We start from the raw sequence: 17724 nt of genomic DNA, 5'->3' as shown, positions 1-17724 counted from the left end.
AACAGCAACGAGAGTAATGACTAAATCTGGGGAACCAACAACATAAAATTCCACCAATGACCAACAAGAACTAAAACTCCGCTTTAAGAAGGCATGTTCCAATATTAAAAAGTTGTTGTTACTTTCATACACTTTCAGTGCGTAAATAACGCTCCCACATCACGTTAATCACTGACTTCCGTTATGTCAGTTAACCGTGAGACGTCGAGCGAAGCAAAGCTTTGCCGCATGCAATTCTCTTCTGTTTACACTACGATTACCACGCGCTTGTGTTCCTTTAGCTTACAGTGACGTAATCGTTAGCAAAATTAACCACTGCCAGACTGCTAGGTGTCAATGAATTATCTAACTAAAAATTTAGAAGATGTATAAACGTGAAAAATTGTAATAGCTGGCCACATATCATTTAAAACACACTGCTATCAAAAGTGTGTTGGTTGGGAATGTTTAAAACCCAATGGCTAATTAAACTTGATGTTATCGTTTATTAACGTTTATTGACCCCCACTTTGCTTCATATTTGTCTAGCTATACCTTGCACTGCAATAGAATAGATTATCTATACCTTGCACTGTGTCCACGATAGGTAGCCTTGCTAAAGGTCTGACATAGTATATACCTTGAACTGTAACCACAATGGGTTACTTTGATAAAGCGTTTGAGTAGACTAGCTAAACCTTGCACTGTGTCCTGAATAGGTAACTTTGTTAAAGATTGGAGTATATTCACTACACCTTTCATTGTGTCCACAACAAGTAGCATTAAAACTGCATGCAACGAAATGCGACCTTGAGTAAACGTATTTGACCAAACATTGCTAAAAACGAACCAAATAACTTGTTTTGTGTTTGAGTTCCGGCAATCGAACCTACAAATGCCCATACAGTCAATTTGTTTTCCTGTATCATTTACTACAAAAACATTTTTCGGGCGGGTAAACTTAACTTAAAATTGTGTTTAATTTCAATTTAATGCCGCGTTTCCATCTTGCATTTGGGAAAGCAGTCGCGAGTTATTTGCTGTATTTAAATGCACAGCACAAACTGTGGATACAAAGCCTGTCTCATTCATTACGTTTGGTCGTATCGCATTCACCCAGAAACCCCGACAACGTGTTTCTTCATGACGTCAAAAGAATGCGTTGGATTCTGCAGCATTGCGCGAAGCCTGTGAAAAAGGCTTCTCACTGTATTTTTACTTTCTGGTCCGGTTTGCTGGTAAAGAGTTTGAATGCGTGACAGACAAACAGCTGCACCAAAACCCAAGGAGAAGTATTGGCAGAAATCTCGAATACGTCCCATACAATAGGTTAAACACTATCTTCAACAAACCTAAATATAACTGCAAACGTTCACTGAAGGAAATTGTCTGCACGCAGCATTTGCGTAAAATAATACCCAGTTAAAAGTAAGTTATGTGTACTTGTAGCACTTAAAACAACAGTAGTTTTGCAATGCGTAGTGATATATGGATATATATTGATGTTAGTTTCGACAGACATCACATGTTCTCAAGAAATTGAATATTGGACATTGCTACAAAAAAGATTGCAATAAACTACCAATAAACCAGTGGCCCAAAGCAAAAAAAACAATAACATTCTTGACAACTACAGGATGTTCCACATTCCATAAAGTGTTTACAACTGCAAATCCTGGTGTAAGATCGATTGTAAAGAAATCAAACAACAAATAATGCCAAACGTTAAGCCTCCAACACTACCGACAACAGAATCGACGACAAACGAACCATTGACAACAACTGGGGTGACAACTACATTTAAAAATGACAACTGTAACAACTAAAGTTTCAACAGCATTAGTGGTTACGACTACATCTAAATCTCAATTTACAACAGCAGCAACGACCACAACAAAAAACAAAAATAAGAGTATTACCTAGAACTGAAATTCCAACAACAAAATATATAACGACTATCACTGAAGCTCCAATAACTGAAAGAGTGACCACTTCAACCAAAGCTTGATAACCAACAGCAACGTGAGTAATGACTAAATCTGGGGAACCAACAACATAAAATTCCACCAATGACCAACAAGAACTAAAACTCTGGGTTAGGAAGGAATGTTCGTAAATAACGCACGCACGTCGCCTTAATCGCTGACTTCTGTTATGTCAGTCAACTGTGAAACGTTGTGCGAAGGAAAACTTTATCCCACACAAATCCCCTCTGTTTACACAAAGATTACCACGCGCTTATGTTCCTTTAGCTTACAGTGACGCAATCGTTAGCAAAATTAACCACAGCCAGACTGCGAGGTGCCAATGAAGTATCAAATTATAATTTAGAAGATGCATAGTTTGTTACTAACGCTGCCAGGCATACTATTTGTAATTAAAAGCTCTTCTGGCAAAAGAAAAACTTGTTTGTTCGACGTTTCGGTTGTTATACAACGAACCTTCATCAGGATAATGAAGTAAAAACGCCCACACAGCGATAAATATTCACGCGCGAAAAAAGCAAAAAAAAGGCAAGAAGGGAGAAAGAAGCACAACAAGTTAAGAAAACGGCGAGGGAGGAATACCATTAATAGAAAATGCGCACCAACAGGACAAAACCGGGGTTTAAAGCATAGTGGCTTTTCAAAGCGTTACATTCAATTATCTATACTTTGCACTGTGTCCACGATAGGTAGCTTTAGAATAAAATAGCTATACCTTGCCCTGTGTCCACGACAGTTAGCTTTGGAATAAAATAGCTATACCTTAGGCTTTGTCCACTATAGGTAGCTTTGTTAAACGTTACAGTAAATTAGCTATACCTTTCACTGTGTCCACGATAGGTGGATTTAGAATAAAATAGCTATAACCTGCACTCTGTCCACGATGGGTAGCTTTGTTTAGCGTTACAGTAAATTACCTATACCTTAAACTGTGTCCACGATAGGTAGATTTAGAATAAAATATCTATACCTTACACTGTGCCCACGATATGTAGGTTTTATCCATGTACCTGTGATTTTATTTCTTTTGTGCATCGTTCATCTGTACAATTGTTTTTGGGGGGCAAATCACGCATGATTTCATTTCATTTGAGTTTTATCAGTAATTTAAGCAAATTTGTGTTGTTTTACGATAAACATTCACACAAAGCAAGAGCACTCTTTCTGGAAGCTTATACCAAGGGCTAATTTTAGTAATTGCAAGTAGCTAGATAAGAAAACTTGTGAGAGGCGCGAATGACCGTTGTTGTAACCGAACCTTGTTAATGAAAAGAAAATTTTCACACGCGGTTTCAGGATGACGATCAGAAAAGGTACTTGAAGCTCACTAGTTTCTATCAACAATAACATCGCGAGAGCAAAGAGAACTAAAACGAGGATTTATAGCCGAAGATCCTGTTTATGAAGTTGTTGATTGTTTCGTGTAAAAGGTTTCGCATCTTAATTTAAATTTGTCCTCCCTGATCAAAATAGCTTGGCTAAAATTTAAACGTTGTGTCAGAGGATTAGTTAGTTATGATGTATACAAAAACTCACTGTTTTTTGTATGTTGTCACTAAGATGAAAGTTGTTGTATTTCTTCTGCTGTTGGAAAAACTTTGCTGTGGTCGCATGTAAGTGATGCGAATTAAGATTTTTCCTATGCATGTCCTTGCATCTTACCTTGTTGTTATACCTTGTGTTTAGAATAAAACTTCAGAAGCACAGACAAAGCACAGAGACGTGAAAGAACGGGAAAGGGAGAATATGAAATACACACACAGTAAATATGTGAAGTTCGCTTTTACTGCTATTGGAATTGGTCACGAACACTGAGCAATTACGACAATGTATGCATATGGTCATTGTAATAATAAATGAAACTATCAAGTGCATTTTATAAGTTCGAGATATCGAAATCTGGACGGCCCCTCAGTTGTTCCATGTGACAATTGATACAAGGACTTCATTTATTTAGGTGCCATCAATTAAGTGCAAAAGATCTGATGTTGCTTGTGGTAAGATCATCTGGGGTATTGATTCCAATAAACGTTGGCAATACAAAAAGTATATTAACACTAAATCATTCTTTAATTCCCACACCTAATGCTGCCTTCTGCAACAGTAGGCCTACATCGCAAATACAACAGCGCGGCATCTTTAATCTATACTACAAATTGTACTTGGGCGGTGTGGATCCCACATGATTCACTGGAGGGCTCAACTATCGTACTGTTCAAATGGTATGTTTGTCAATTATAACTCACGGAGTGGATCACAATTTTGTGTTGATGGCTGCAACGCCAAAATCGATGTAGGGTCTCCATATATTTGTGTATGTCGGGATGAATTCGAAAGGATTCGAAATATTCTTGGTGCCAATCAAAATGATGTGAATTCCTGCTAAATGATTTCCACACTCCCGAATGTAATCATCACGCTCTCAGGCATCGAGTACATACTCACTCCTGAGCAGTACATATTAAAGGTAAGTGGTTTTACTTTGGTGTCAAACCAACTGGAGTAGATATATCGGGTGAGAAGACTAAACCTAGCGTGCACAACAATAAGTTTCGGTTGACGTCACTTGCCTCTGTTTAGAATATGGTAGTTGTCAGGTAAGTGGCATTCATACCTTATACTTTCTTTTTTCTTGTTCCACTGCACGACCAATCCATTTACGCGTTGCTTCATGGTGGAAATTTGTCTTTGAAAAGGTTGTAATGTTGGTTCTCCCGTCAATAGGCCTGTAGCAGCTTTAAGCCTTTGGAATTTTTTTCTCAAACGCCTTGTGATTCTGCTACACTGTCAATGATATTCAAGTAGGACACGTATGTTGGTATACCGTCTGTATTTTTTTTACTACGTAAAGGTATTCTTTAATGCTCAAGTTTATTACTAATGATGCTGCCAGGCATTTTAATGTTGAAGGATGCTGATAAGTTATATATAAATATTGTTGCCAGAAGAGACTTTTTGTATTGAATACAAAGATATACGATGAGGCGATGTGTTACAGGAACCGACAGCATGTTACATTGGTTTTGGGAAGCAGTAGATATGTTATGTTGGGTCATCGGCAATATCTGGAAACTACTACACCACGTTCGACCACACCAACAAACGTGTGGGATTCGCACAATTGAATCACGATTTCCAAAATCACCCTGATCCCAAATGAAAGATATACGTTTGTATGTGGTTAATTAGAAAGTGGTGTATTTCTTGTACGGGAGACTGTGTATTATTTCAATGTAAATGTAGCGCAAAAGAACTTGCGATCACTTGTTGGCGTTTTTTCTCAAGTTTAATGCTTTCATTGTATCACGCGTATTCTTTTACGCCACGTTTATTTTCACCTTTTGTTATTTCACCTTCCACCTGCTTAGTCAAATATATTTACCAAGTGTCTCCACCGCACGTTGATTTTATATCGCAGCGCTAGCTCCTTTCCTCTCACGTGACACGGGTAGGGCCAATGACTGGCCGGAGAAAATAGAAAAACTGGGCTGACACGAGACGCTAAGTGACATCGCGAGACAGACCGTTTTTGGCAGATTGTGATTCGTCTGTGGTATTTTTAGAGTTTTTATGAACAAGATGTTATCAAAACGGTTGTGCTGGAACAGGCTTGTGGTTGGCCGTGAATGCAGCGTCCTGAGAACCAAGGAGAGCGTTTATTTAAGAAGCGTAACATAAATACCGATGTTTCGTATAAATGTTTTCATTGAAGTTTCTTACACTCAGATAAGTTGGTTGAAATAAACGTAGATTAAATGGCGACCTTACAAGTGAACTGAAAGTTTAGTTGAGATGTATGTTGTGATGATTGAAGGTGGGTAAAAGTTATATATGTACAAAAAACCCATATTATTGCAAAACTGCAGACAGGGTGTGTACACGCACTGAGTAAAAGTTAGTTAGTTACGAAAAATCGTTGTCATGTCCGGAGAGGTTGTTATGATGACGTCACTATATTCTAATTTGGTCGATTATAACATAAAATTGATGGAATTCAGGTTTGAATCAAGAGTAAAATTTGGTTTTAATCAAGAGTTATAAGAAACAATGATTTTTCCGCCACCGGAAACATAACTGTAACTTCTGAAGCCACTGTTCCAGTCATTTTTATCCGACCATCCGGTGAGGTTGCTTGCAGACTCGCACGATGCTCGCCTGATACCGACACTGACCTCCGGTAATATCGCATACTCGTCTGAGGAACACTTTGTTGCAGTGGAGCCCCTTTGTAATTGCGAAGGCGTAGGATGCATCAAGAGTATATCCATTGTCTCGATCATGACAGGTGCTTGGATCACGGGCAAGTAGAATACTCCGTCTCGATTAATGAGGGATTGATCGAGAACGAAGAAGGACGTCGTAAAGCAGTTGAAAACAATTGCCTCAAACAAACACGAGGGGAATGGGCGGACCAGACAGAGAGACGAGTAGAAGCAGATGCAGAGGTTAAAACATTGATGTCAAATAAAAGTACTAGTCATCACACGTTGATTTTTTTATCGCAGCGCCACCTAGATTTCTTTTACGCCTTCCTCTCGCTTTATTGGCTTTAGAGCGAAACTACGGATATAAACCGAACTAATGAAGGATTCGAGACACTTTTTCGTGCTGTTGGTGTTTTAAAGCTATATATTCGAAGTTTCAAACAAGTAATGCAAAGTGGGGTAAACCGTAGTGCTGAAACAGACTCGTGGTTAGCCATTAGCGCAGCGTCTTGTGGACGTGGATGTAAGCGTTGTTTCGAGAAGTACAATACTTGCATTCACAAACCGAATAACCTTGACCGCCCAGTGAGGACCTGTGCAATGGTACGATCCTGCCATATCATGCGAATGCATTAAAAACTTTTGCGTTTTTTTGTAACAATAAAGTTTTTTTGTACGATAAAATTACGTAAAGTTTTTCACTGCATTTTTCCTATAGTAAGTATGTTAATGATTATAATCAAAAGACGAATATGACTTCGCTTGATAAGGCTTTTTTCGTGACCTGGGCTTCTATATTATTTTCTGCTGCGTTTTTTACATTTCAAAAACCAAGGCTTATTTTGCATAAAGTTGCTTTGCTTTCCAATAATTTCATTCTTAAAGTAGCCTGTCTTCGCGTGTCACCAAAATTTATTCTCCAAATACAAGTAATATTTATCAGCAATAATCCAGTTTTTTGAAATTATTTTTTTCCTAATCTTTGTTTTTTTCCTCCTCAATATCTTCTACTATAGTTGGTGTCTCATCAACTTGTTGTGCCTCCACAAGCTTATCTTTATACTTGCTGTTGAAGAATCCAATCTAAGCAACAGCATATATATATATTTTCAAGCCACCGTTATCTTGTATTTGCCGAGAGAAGTTAAATATAAGATTACTTACAATGATTATCTAATTGTGTGTGACACTTGTACATAAAATTTATTTATTAAATTTAATTCAAAATTTCATTAACTCACCTTCCAACACACCAACACTACTATTGACAGTAAGGCTACTCCCCCGAGAATTGCACCGAGAATCGCCAAAATATCCGAGGTATCCCTCGACTGTGGTAGAGCATCTGGTGACTTGTTTGCTTTTATTGTGGTCGAAGCCTGACGTCACAAATTCAATAACATTTAGATTTCTAACAAAAATAAGCGAAGTGCCTAACAGAGCTATGTCACATCTATGTTGCAGTGTTTTTGACACCAATAAGGAAAGTTAACAGGGCTTTGTTACCAGGGCAACGTAATTCTTCATAGGATAAACCGGTGATGACGAAATGTTTAGCATCACGCTAGAAGTCGGCGAACTTTCCACGTTGTTCTGCAAAAAACACACCAAGAACGAAACAAAAAATGTTTGTATATTATTTTGTGGCATTTCAGTTCTCACCCCGGTAAATGAAGGCGCCCAGAGGACGAAGCGAGCTTCTACAACCACGGACGTAAATGCTGTAAGATCAGTCACGTGACACAGTATTGTTTGGCATTTAACATTGGTGCAGTTCTGTTGACATAAAAACAAACTACTGCTGTCTTGTAACATTGCTTTCAGGAGGTTTGTAACGTTTCTTGCAAGTTAAACGAAACACGAACAGGCATAATGTTTTCGTGCTCAACATATTACCGGTTTAAGTGGGATCGGTTTGGCTTCGATTGGAGGAAAGCGAAGCTGGTGACTGAACCTCGTGTCGTTGGTCAGGGGAATACCCAACTTGTTGACCGCTGTATTCAGGTTGCAAACGCATTTCGCCGCGGGCTTGCAATAAAACAGAAGTTGGAGCTAAGGAAATATGCCTTTGTACTGACATGACTCAACGACATCAACATACCAAACACGTGAAGTGGTACAGGTAGAGAAGTTGAAAGCCATCTAAAGTCATGTCGGTCCACTGGAATGTAAGACCACCCGATGAAAGCAGTTGCGATCCCTTGTTGTAGATCTGCATCAGCGTGGATCAAAATAATAAAATTATGTCACTTGTAGATATGTTGTATTTTCTTGTGCTCTTACGAACCCTAAACGTATGTATGATTGGTGCAGGGAACACCGGATCCATGATTGATTGAATTGTGTTTCGTGAAGTTAATTGATTTGATTGGAAAAAGACCGTGTAGCTCGGGCTTTGACTGAAAAAAATATCGTTTTTTCGACATTGTCTGCAAAACTCCACATTACATGATTGTGTTACATTTTTTTTATTTTTAATGGTAAAATGCTAATAAAAGATATTGTTGATTTACTCTGAGAAATTTGGTAATTCCTCAATGATAACCAAAAAAAAATTAACAATGTTGAAATAAAAACCTACTAACCTGGTTACAGCAAGGTTAACATCGTATTTAATGCTTCTTTCGTAGTTAAAATCGTTGTTAAATTTGTTCGTATCCGTATGTTTTTCATATCTGGAATACATTTTCAAACCCACATTTAACTTGCCATTTTCCCACCGGTTAAAAATATTGATTGCAATAACCTATGTAATCATTGATACGGAAATTACGCAAAACCATCTTGTTACAACATGTTGTGCTGTGCTTTACTGTTGGACTGTGGAAAAGTTAATGAAAATGTGTTGCAGTTTACCCTGACAGGAGTTCTCCATGAATCGCAAGTTTGTCAACCGTAGCCCTCCTCGTGAGCGATTGAAGAGCGTAAAGAATTTCGACCTTGCACTGTTCGGAATCGCACACATTAAAATTTTTGTCATTAAACTTCACTTCTTTTTATTGCGAAATGGTAATTAAGTATTTTGAGAATAATACAAATGCAATTTTCTTTTGCAAAATTTACCATAAAAATGTATTATGACTTTACCCATCGTCCGTGTTTCGTTACTTTCAAAAGTAGGAATAATATCAGACAAAAGTTACCTGATCACCACTGGACAGAAGCGAGATGGGTGATTTTAAAACGATCACCGTCTTTCTGTTTCCACTTTCACTCGGAAAAATATCCGCACAAGTGGAAAGAATCTAAACAAATGAACATGCCTTGTTTAAACTAACAGTGGCGTTAACTTTATTTGAATTGTCGAAACTCGTTAAGAGGCTATTCTTGTGAGTTTCAACGAACAGTCAATATTCAGAGTTTGACAATCTGTTAATTATTGCGAATAAACAGTTTTTAATAGTATTGCAAACCCCACAAAAATTTTTATTAGCTTTAGACATATTACAGCCAAAGGTTTTGCTAACCTGACTGACTCCAATCGATAGAGATGTAATTTCAAGCCTAACGGAGAAAGCGGGATCAGGTCCGTGGTTACTAATGGTAACGGCCAATGAAAATACGTTTTCACTACTCTTGATTACGTACGCTTGGCTGCTTTGTGGAATCCTGAAAACATCATTTGGTTTCTGTTGCCTTTTTGCGGTCATTCAGAAAAGTAAAACAAACAGCTTACGAGTAGGAAACTTTTAACGCAAGATCGCCTTTGCACGTGTAGTTGTTTCCCTGACAACCGTTGTAAATCGTCCAATCAGCGTACGCGAAATTCTTTCCTAGGGTGTCTGTCACGGGGGACATAACTTGTGCTTTGTGCTGGGATGAAAAATCATAGCTGTAGGTCACCCTGATTGGTGTAGTTAAGCCGCCGATCCGTAAAAACTCGGGTGCCTGTTTGTTTTAAAGAGAAGGAGAATTTACTGTTGGCACTTAATCACATATTTACGTAATAAATAAATTAATATTTATTTTTATTGTGATCAAAATTACTGTGACTGTTTACTGCAGTTTTTGAGTAGTATATGTTGTTTTCTCATGGGAGGGAAATGTTAAGTAGGACTTGTCAAACCTTTTCCTACTGCTACCCATAGTGATCTGCCTCTTTAACTTACATTGATGCGGACGCTGTAGTTTCTGCATGTCTCAGTCGAGGTAACAAATTGGCGCGCGGAAATACTGGCGTTACCTATCAGCACTATTCTTGATCCATCGATGCTGTTAGAAAGACTGTCGAGGGTAAGAGTCGTAACCATATCTGCACAAAAACATCCCGTTGTTTACTCGGAGTGATGTTCTGCCAACCAACTAACAAAATAGTACTTGCCGAAACCATCAAAGGAGCTGTGGTCCCTGGTATTTGCGTTTAGACAAGTCTGAAACGCCGCACAAGGCATGGTGATGTCATTTATGCACGTGGTTACGTCAATGACCGGGCGATGTACCCGTACTTTGCATGAAACGTCTATCACCGGTCTTGCACGTAGTATTACTACAGTATCGCTGGAAGCAGCCCCCATCCACAAGTCAGGATAGTGGTTGTTGTCTACGTCTGTTCCTTGGCTTGGTCCGATTCCAAAAGAATATCCAAAGTTGACCAATGATGGCGCAACAGAGCTTCCTTCGATTCTCTGTATAAAGTAGGCGGAAGTAGTTGGGCCGCATTGTATTAGTTGAAGAAAGAATTTCCAAAGATATGGAGGTTTCACAAAATTCGCATTCAGGCATACGTTACTGTTTTGGCCTCGTGGTTATTTTATTGTGTAGTTTCTAAAACCTCCACACTGAAACACATTCGCTGCGAAGTGGAATCACTTGCGGTAGTTATTGCGGAAGGCAGTTCCTGACTCATGTTACAAATCAATCAACGTCTCAAACCTGTTTATATGAATTGGACAAGCCTTGGGCGCTGGAATAGTAAACGTACACAGCTCCACTTCCTGAAGACGTCAATGATTCTCCCGGGGCGCCTATTATGACGTCATCGTAACCATTAAGATCAACATCCCCGGGTGTTGCCATGGATAGACCAAAACGTGCCGTGTTGACGTTGTTACCGACCAACATCATCGGAACGTATGTGGAATTAACCTGGTGAAAATTTTATTATTTATAAAAAAAAAACTAAATTTTAGTGCCGAATAGTACGACAGTTTTGTGTTGTTGTTGTTGTTTTTTTAAATTTTGCTGTTGCGTCGAATTTCCAATTGACATTTCACTACAATTTAAAAAAAAAATTACAATTTTGTTTTAAGCACTACTTATATGTATTGCTTATACATGATTTATTTAATTTGATGATGGCTGTAGAGTCAACACAAAGTAGAAGTCTTGTCTGCAATTGAGCTGACAAATCGTTTTAGTCACACCATGGCTGCATTGCTGGGACCCATTGGGTCGAAGCAGTAGCCTTGTCGACAGCTGAATATTTAAACAAGGTTATTGTCTAAGGTAATCTTATGAATTGGTAAAAGGTTTATTTTACTTTTGCGGTTAGTAAACTGTCAAGGAACCTACCCATTGTGAAGGGCCAGGATTTTTTGGGTTGTTCATGTAAACGAAAACCCGACCATGGTCGTAGCCGACGTTGTCAGAAAAAAGTGGTGCGGACACCAGCAAATCGTCGTAACTATCGCCATTCGTATCCATCGCTAACACAGACTGTCCGAAATACGCACCAAGTTGCCACAAGGGTCCATGAAGATGCAGGGAATAGTAGAAAGTGGAAGGTGACTGGGTCTCCGATGATACCATTATAAGAACCTAGATAAGTATGATTTACAACAGGTGTCTATGGGTTGGTTGACATCGAGACAAAAAGGCAAAATTCCGCTCATGTGGTCTCATACCTGTCCCCTAGAATGGTATCTTGGAGATCCACTAACTATGAACTCCGTTGACCCGTTAAGGAACCTTCCGCTTGTCGTGGAGTAACCTGCCAAAGTAATACGTGCTCGAATATCAATGTTAACCACTGAACATCAGTGGTTGATTCTTAATGCAAACTAAGTTGTTACATTTGAACTTGAGTCCGTTTGAAGACATTTCTATTAGCTGAAAGTCGCATTTCGTAACAAATCTCAAAACCCACTTACTCTCTTCGACTTGCATCAATATAGAATTGTGAATCATGGTATCTATATTACGTAATTTATATGCGTTTAATATTACGTAAATGCAAAAAAGAATTTTTCTTGGGAACACAAAAGGAAACGAGCTGCGCACTGTTTTGACCAATCTGGTCTGGTCAATAAAGTTGGTGAAGGATATGGTCTTGCCGGTTAATATACGAAGGCCCAGAATTTCCAACTTCGTGGTACTGACAAGTTAACGTCTACCCGTTGCTCTCTCCGGTTGAGCAGTAAGGCCCAACAAGAATATAAAAGTCGAGAAACATTGTACTGACCCAAGTAAGATTCTCTCAGGTGTGTTATGTTCTCTGGACTCATTATAACTTCTAGACCAGTCAAGCCAAGTAAACCAGCTGCAGAATCATCAGGTGAGTTGTAATTAGCAAAAGAACCTGCTCGGTCAAAAGCTCCCACTGCGCCCACAAACAAATGACCATTCTAGAAAAGCAAGCTGCAACATTAACGCAAAATCAACACACCCAATATTAAAAAGACAGGCTTCGTTTAAAACTTTTGGCGCATGCATTGAAGGTTAATTTATGTGCTCTTTGCAATAAAACTGCTGATTTTGCGTAAGCAACTACGTATTTGAGTGGTGTAGTCTGTAAAGTCATGGTCGATAAATGAAATGCGAACATCTTAATTGTGTGGAAGTCTTTGCTTGGCCGTTTGGTCAGCAAAGTCGTCTTATAGTCACACCAGCTGCACTGATGAGACCTTTTAGGTCGAAACAGTGGCCATCTGTCTGCAGCTTATACACATCTTAATTGTGTATTGAGAATATATACAAGCATCCTACCGTTAACCCCAGAACATTGCGATACACACCTGATTTGTGGAAGTGGAGAAACCAAGCATGCAGTTGCTGAACTCTGACGTTTCATTGCCGACAGAACCTTAGTTTAAACATGTCAGTCAGCGAATGCAAAAATATTCATACCTTTTCACGTTGTTAGTTGATACACCGGCCCACAGGATATTTATTTTCTTTTTTTAAGCTAGGAGAGATTTTGGAAAGTGGACCTTTTTAGTGGTCGAATAAAATTTCTCGTTTAAAATGGGTTCGCAGATCTAAAAGGTCAAACAAAATGTTGGTGTGTTCGGGTCAACGTCAATAAAAGCACATTTATGACCATAATGAGAGGCAGAACTCCAGCAGCAAAAATATTGTTTTTTCTCAATTATCAACCAAAAGCTTGAAATACATAGTTACCCCTGCAAAAGTTAATTAGTTTCTTCGCGACGTGAAAACACACGGAAAATGCCACCATAGTTAAAGAGAACCCAAACTTTACCAGAGACTTTAAACAGCGACTATACCCACTCTCTAATTGCACGGTCGCAGTTTCGTCGATAACTTGCGTCAAGGAATCCAATATATTGTTTAAACTGTCAAAGCCTGCTACTTCCAAAACGTGGTCTTCGTTCCCACCAGCAATTTCACGTAACTCATCTTTATTGACATTTCCACCGATGCCTACAGCAACCATGGTAATTCCTTCAGCTCTGTGTAGAAATACTGAAGTTGTCAAGGACCTTCGTATGCCTTTAAGTTTAACATTATCATGGCTGACTCATTAACATGATCCACACTGTTACCACCAAACTTACTTAGTTCGTAGACAATTTGGTTGCACATTATTTCGTAACGAATTTGATAAATGATTGCGTAATATTACATTTAGAATAAACCGTTGTATACAAACTTTGCAGCCATCGAAGACGACGGAATTTTTTCAGATTCATGCGCTTCTCCATCAGTCATCACAATCATCAGCCGGGGAATTTGGTCCGAGGATTCCGTTTTTGTGGTAAATTCTTGTACAGCTAAATTTATGGCATTTGCCGTATACGTTTTGCCCCCACCGAAGTCGATATTTTCAACTTGTGCTGCAGATTTAAAACAAATATAGGGTTTTCTCGGTGAGGATTGATCTTACTAGCTTGGACACCTCAGTGTTTGCTCTACCGGCTAACAACTTATTGTTCAAGTAATTGCTGGTACTTTTGCAACACCTTGTTTCGATACACTTTATAAAGCTTGAGACCATCACGCAGCAAAAGAATGTTCGCTAAAGATATAGTTCTACGCGTAAAGTTTTATCAGTCCCATTTGCCAATCTATCGCGTGCCTAATTTATCACGTCATGCAGGGTGTACGAGAATGTTGATCACACAACACAGAACAATGTTTCAACAAAAAACGCAGATATTTACTCTTAAGTTCTTCAAACGTCTTGTAGCCGATTGGTATTGCAACATATGCGGAAGTAGAAAACTTCACAACTCCAACTCTTACATCCCCAGCGTCAATCTGTTGCCTTTTAATAAAGAAAATATTCGTTTATCATCAAGTTTATAGTCATTACAGTAAGGACTGATAAACTTCAACTTTAAACTTGAAACAAGCTGTTATGAAAATAGAAAAAAGTGTAAATTCAGAATAGGAAATATATTTGGAACACCACATGCATTACCCATACGGTGAACAACACATATACCTAAATCTCTCCAGCACAACCGTTATCCAGTCGAGTCCTGCCTGAAAATTATTTATTCCCACACTTCCTGACTGATCCACAACGAAAATCATATCCACAAAAAACGGACAACTGCCTAAAACCAAGACAATATTTCACTGGTAAGTGATATGTTTTACCATCTAAACTTAATCGACGCCAAGTCGGTAGTTCCGTACAACTGCGTGGGTATTTTAGTTGCATCGACAACATCAAGAACAGCATAAGGAATTGACCACTTTGATGTGCCGATTTTTATCATGTGAACATATAAAATGCATTCATGACTCTTGTGCAGAGTAAGTATGGTGTGTGGTGTTAGTGATACTCACCGATCCACACTATATTTTATCCAAGGTTTATAGCAATTTTTGCACGTTTTGCATATCTCATTATGCTGTTTTTAAAGCTCCATATTTGCTATGGGAGCAAAAGCTTACCTGGCAGACATGGGTTGCTCAATTCTTGCGCCTCTGTACCTACTTTTAAGCAACTTCCCACCATCCATTGCTCATTACTGCACCGGCGTGAGTAGTTGTATTTTGGTGCGCAAGCCTGTAATTTGAAGTAACTTAGATATGTGCATTAGGTATTTTTACGTTCATTAAGGTGAAAAGTAACAAAAAGGTTCATTTGCTCGAATTTATATTTGTCTCACCACAACATCTTGAGAGTTTATTATGTTAGTCATCGATAATCCCAAAGCTCCGCTTTTACCTGTAAGACAAGAATTTCCAAGCGCTTGAAAACATAACTTTAAATGATCCAAAGCGAACATCAGTACAGTATAAAACAATATAACAATAAAGACTGGCCGTTAATGCAATGATTTGTTTCTGCACATTTCCTATTACCAGTCTCGATCTTGTTTCCGCAAAGTTTTTCTCCGGCGCTTGAGTCATCCAAAGGGCATCTGTACACAGCACCCGGACTGGATGACTTGGGAGTATATCCTGCTTTCGGTGCTCCGACGTAGAATAATATAGGGGGTCTATGGGTTAAACATGGTTTAAATTCATCGAAGTTAGGCTCATGGATTACAAGGTTCGATAGGCAAACAAAACACTTTGCATGAACAAGTATCAATGTTTGAAGTAATTTACCCGTCATTTGCCACCACAATTGATGCTCCGAAGTTTTGCTTCAGCGAATCTTGTGGTCTAACTAGCGTTGCAGATCTCGTCTCTATGTTTTGTGTTAGGCTTACCTTCACAAAGTTTACGCAGAGCAACACAAGACATTTTGCGAGACACATGCCTACAAGATTTCTAAGTGGAAACAACTGCGTCCAAAGTTGTGGTTACCAACGTTAGTCAACTATGAGGTGTAGCAAGTAAGTGTACACAAATTCCTTGTCAGGTAGAATGTCACCAGTCGTTGATTGATAAACGAGTTGAAATAATATTGCATTGCAATGTTATTTCAGGCGGTGGCTAAAATATAATTGATGTACATATCCAAAAAATGAATCACGAATTTAAAAATTAACCAGATTATACGACTGTGCATTCAAAATATTCGATGTCCTTTAAAGACTTTTTATCGGATAATTTTACGTTTTGCAGGTGATGTTCGCTTAATTCAATCGCACAAAATATAATGATTTGAAAATAGAAGAAACACTTTGTTGCGTACGAGATTAATCTGTTTTAACATTCCACCCATGCAAACTTGGCATGACTAAAGTAATCAAAGCATTACTAAAAGTTCACAAAATAAAACTGTGCACTGAACTATACCTACTGCGATAATAGCTTACAATTTCAAAATAGTAAACATTCTGATTCATTGATCCTAGCAGCTGCACATTGCATTTGATGTAGAGTTGGTGAAACCATTCAACCTGTTGAATAGACTTCCTTGCATTTAGTTCCTCTTGTTTATGGAGAAACCAAAATGAAGATTAATTATTCAACTTTACTACTGCCTTGTGAGGGAAGTATTTTGTACCTGCCATTGTCCGGATGTGGCGTATTATATTGAGTCGAATAGTGGATTGAAGGATTTGCTTTCATCGGAACCCATGCGACATGTTTTTATTACGGTTTTACAAGAAGAATGAGCCTGTGAAGGCTTGCTTTGCAGTTATGACGTATTGCGCGCCTGCATGGAACGCGCGACTCGCGTTTACACTTTAACAAACTCCGACGGTAGTTATTTGGTTCTGCATTTCGTATTCTGAATCAGAGGTTTTCAGCCGTTTTTAAATCGCAACATTTAAAGTACTTCAACCACATCAGCTACCTCCTTTCGAAAATTATAGCATGTTCTGTTCAAAAGTGTTTGACAAGCAATGCTGTAGGTCTATAAATTCACCCCAACAACTCAAACCAGACACTATTCTAATCAACTTTTTGAGTGGTCGCAAGGATGCGTCGTTAATTCACGAAAAACATTAATGCGCCACAAAGTCGTAAAAATGACTGAATTCGGTGCCATGTACTTTCTTTTGTAATACTGTCTCTGATTTTAATCGTTGGAAATAACTCACGGCTTTATAAATCTTCATCTAGCAAAAAAAAAACAAGCACAAGGTTAACTTTCAAAACCTGAGACTGGTTGGGGGAAAACGCCGCCTCTCGCAAAAAAATTATACTCGGCAATTCCAGCCGCTGCTAAATGCTTGATGGTGCGTCGGCTCCAATACGACTTATATTTTATACTGTTTCTTTTACACAGTACACATTTTACATGGATGTTATTTAAAATAGTAGCTTCATCACGCGGATGTTATTTGGAATAGTCTTCTAGCTCAGTGCTCATCAACGTTTGGAGACAGAAGTAGTTTAGCAATCTAGCTATTTTTATTAACATTCGCCTGGTGGAGCTAGAGGACTGTTTTATTAACATTTATGCGATGAAGCAAGTGAACGATTTTTAAATAACATCCGCATGGTGAAGCTGGAGAAAA

The 17724-nt window shown here is 38.6% G+C and overlaps 1 protein-coding gene across 1 annotated transcript; it reads right to left on the bottom strand.

Annotated features, from left to right (window-relative positions):
* Positions 1 to 7144: 7144 nt before the first annotated feature.
* On the bottom strand, positions 7145 to 16068 carry LOC145895719 (integrin alpha-2-like). Its single transcript, XM_082984505.1, has 26 exons — positions 15917 to 16068; positions 15668 to 15804; positions 15472 to 15530; positions 15254 to 15368; positions 14796 to 14910; positions 14512 to 14615; positions 14001 to 14184; positions 13619 to 13800; positions 13123 to 13190; positions 12570 to 12732; positions 12013 to 12098; positions 11681 to 11926; positions 11042 to 11254; positions 10491 to 10794; positions 10279 to 10421; positions 9846 to 9982; positions 9637 to 9778; positions 9313 to 9414; positions 9026 to 9114; positions 8763 to 8844; positions 8271 to 8381; positions 8066 to 8197; positions 7832 to 7945; positions 7676 to 7762; positions 7411 to 7548; positions 7145 to 7252 (listed from the first exon to the last, which is right to left on the bottom strand). The coding sequence occupies exons 1-26, from the start codon at positions 16066 to 16068 to the stop codon at positions 7145 to 7147; spliced, it is 3513 nt and encodes a 1170-aa protein (XP_082840631.1).
* Positions 16069 to 17724: the final 1656 nt, after the last annotated feature.

Source organism: Ascidia mentula, chromosome 3, assembly GCF_947561715.1.
Source record: "Ascidia mentula chromosome 3, kaAscMent1.1, whole genome shotgun sequence".
Lineage (NCBI taxonomy): Eukaryota > Metazoa > Chordata > Ascidiacea > Phlebobranchia > Ascidiidae > Ascidia > Ascidia mentula.
This window is presented reverse-complemented; position numbering and strand designations above follow the sequence as displayed.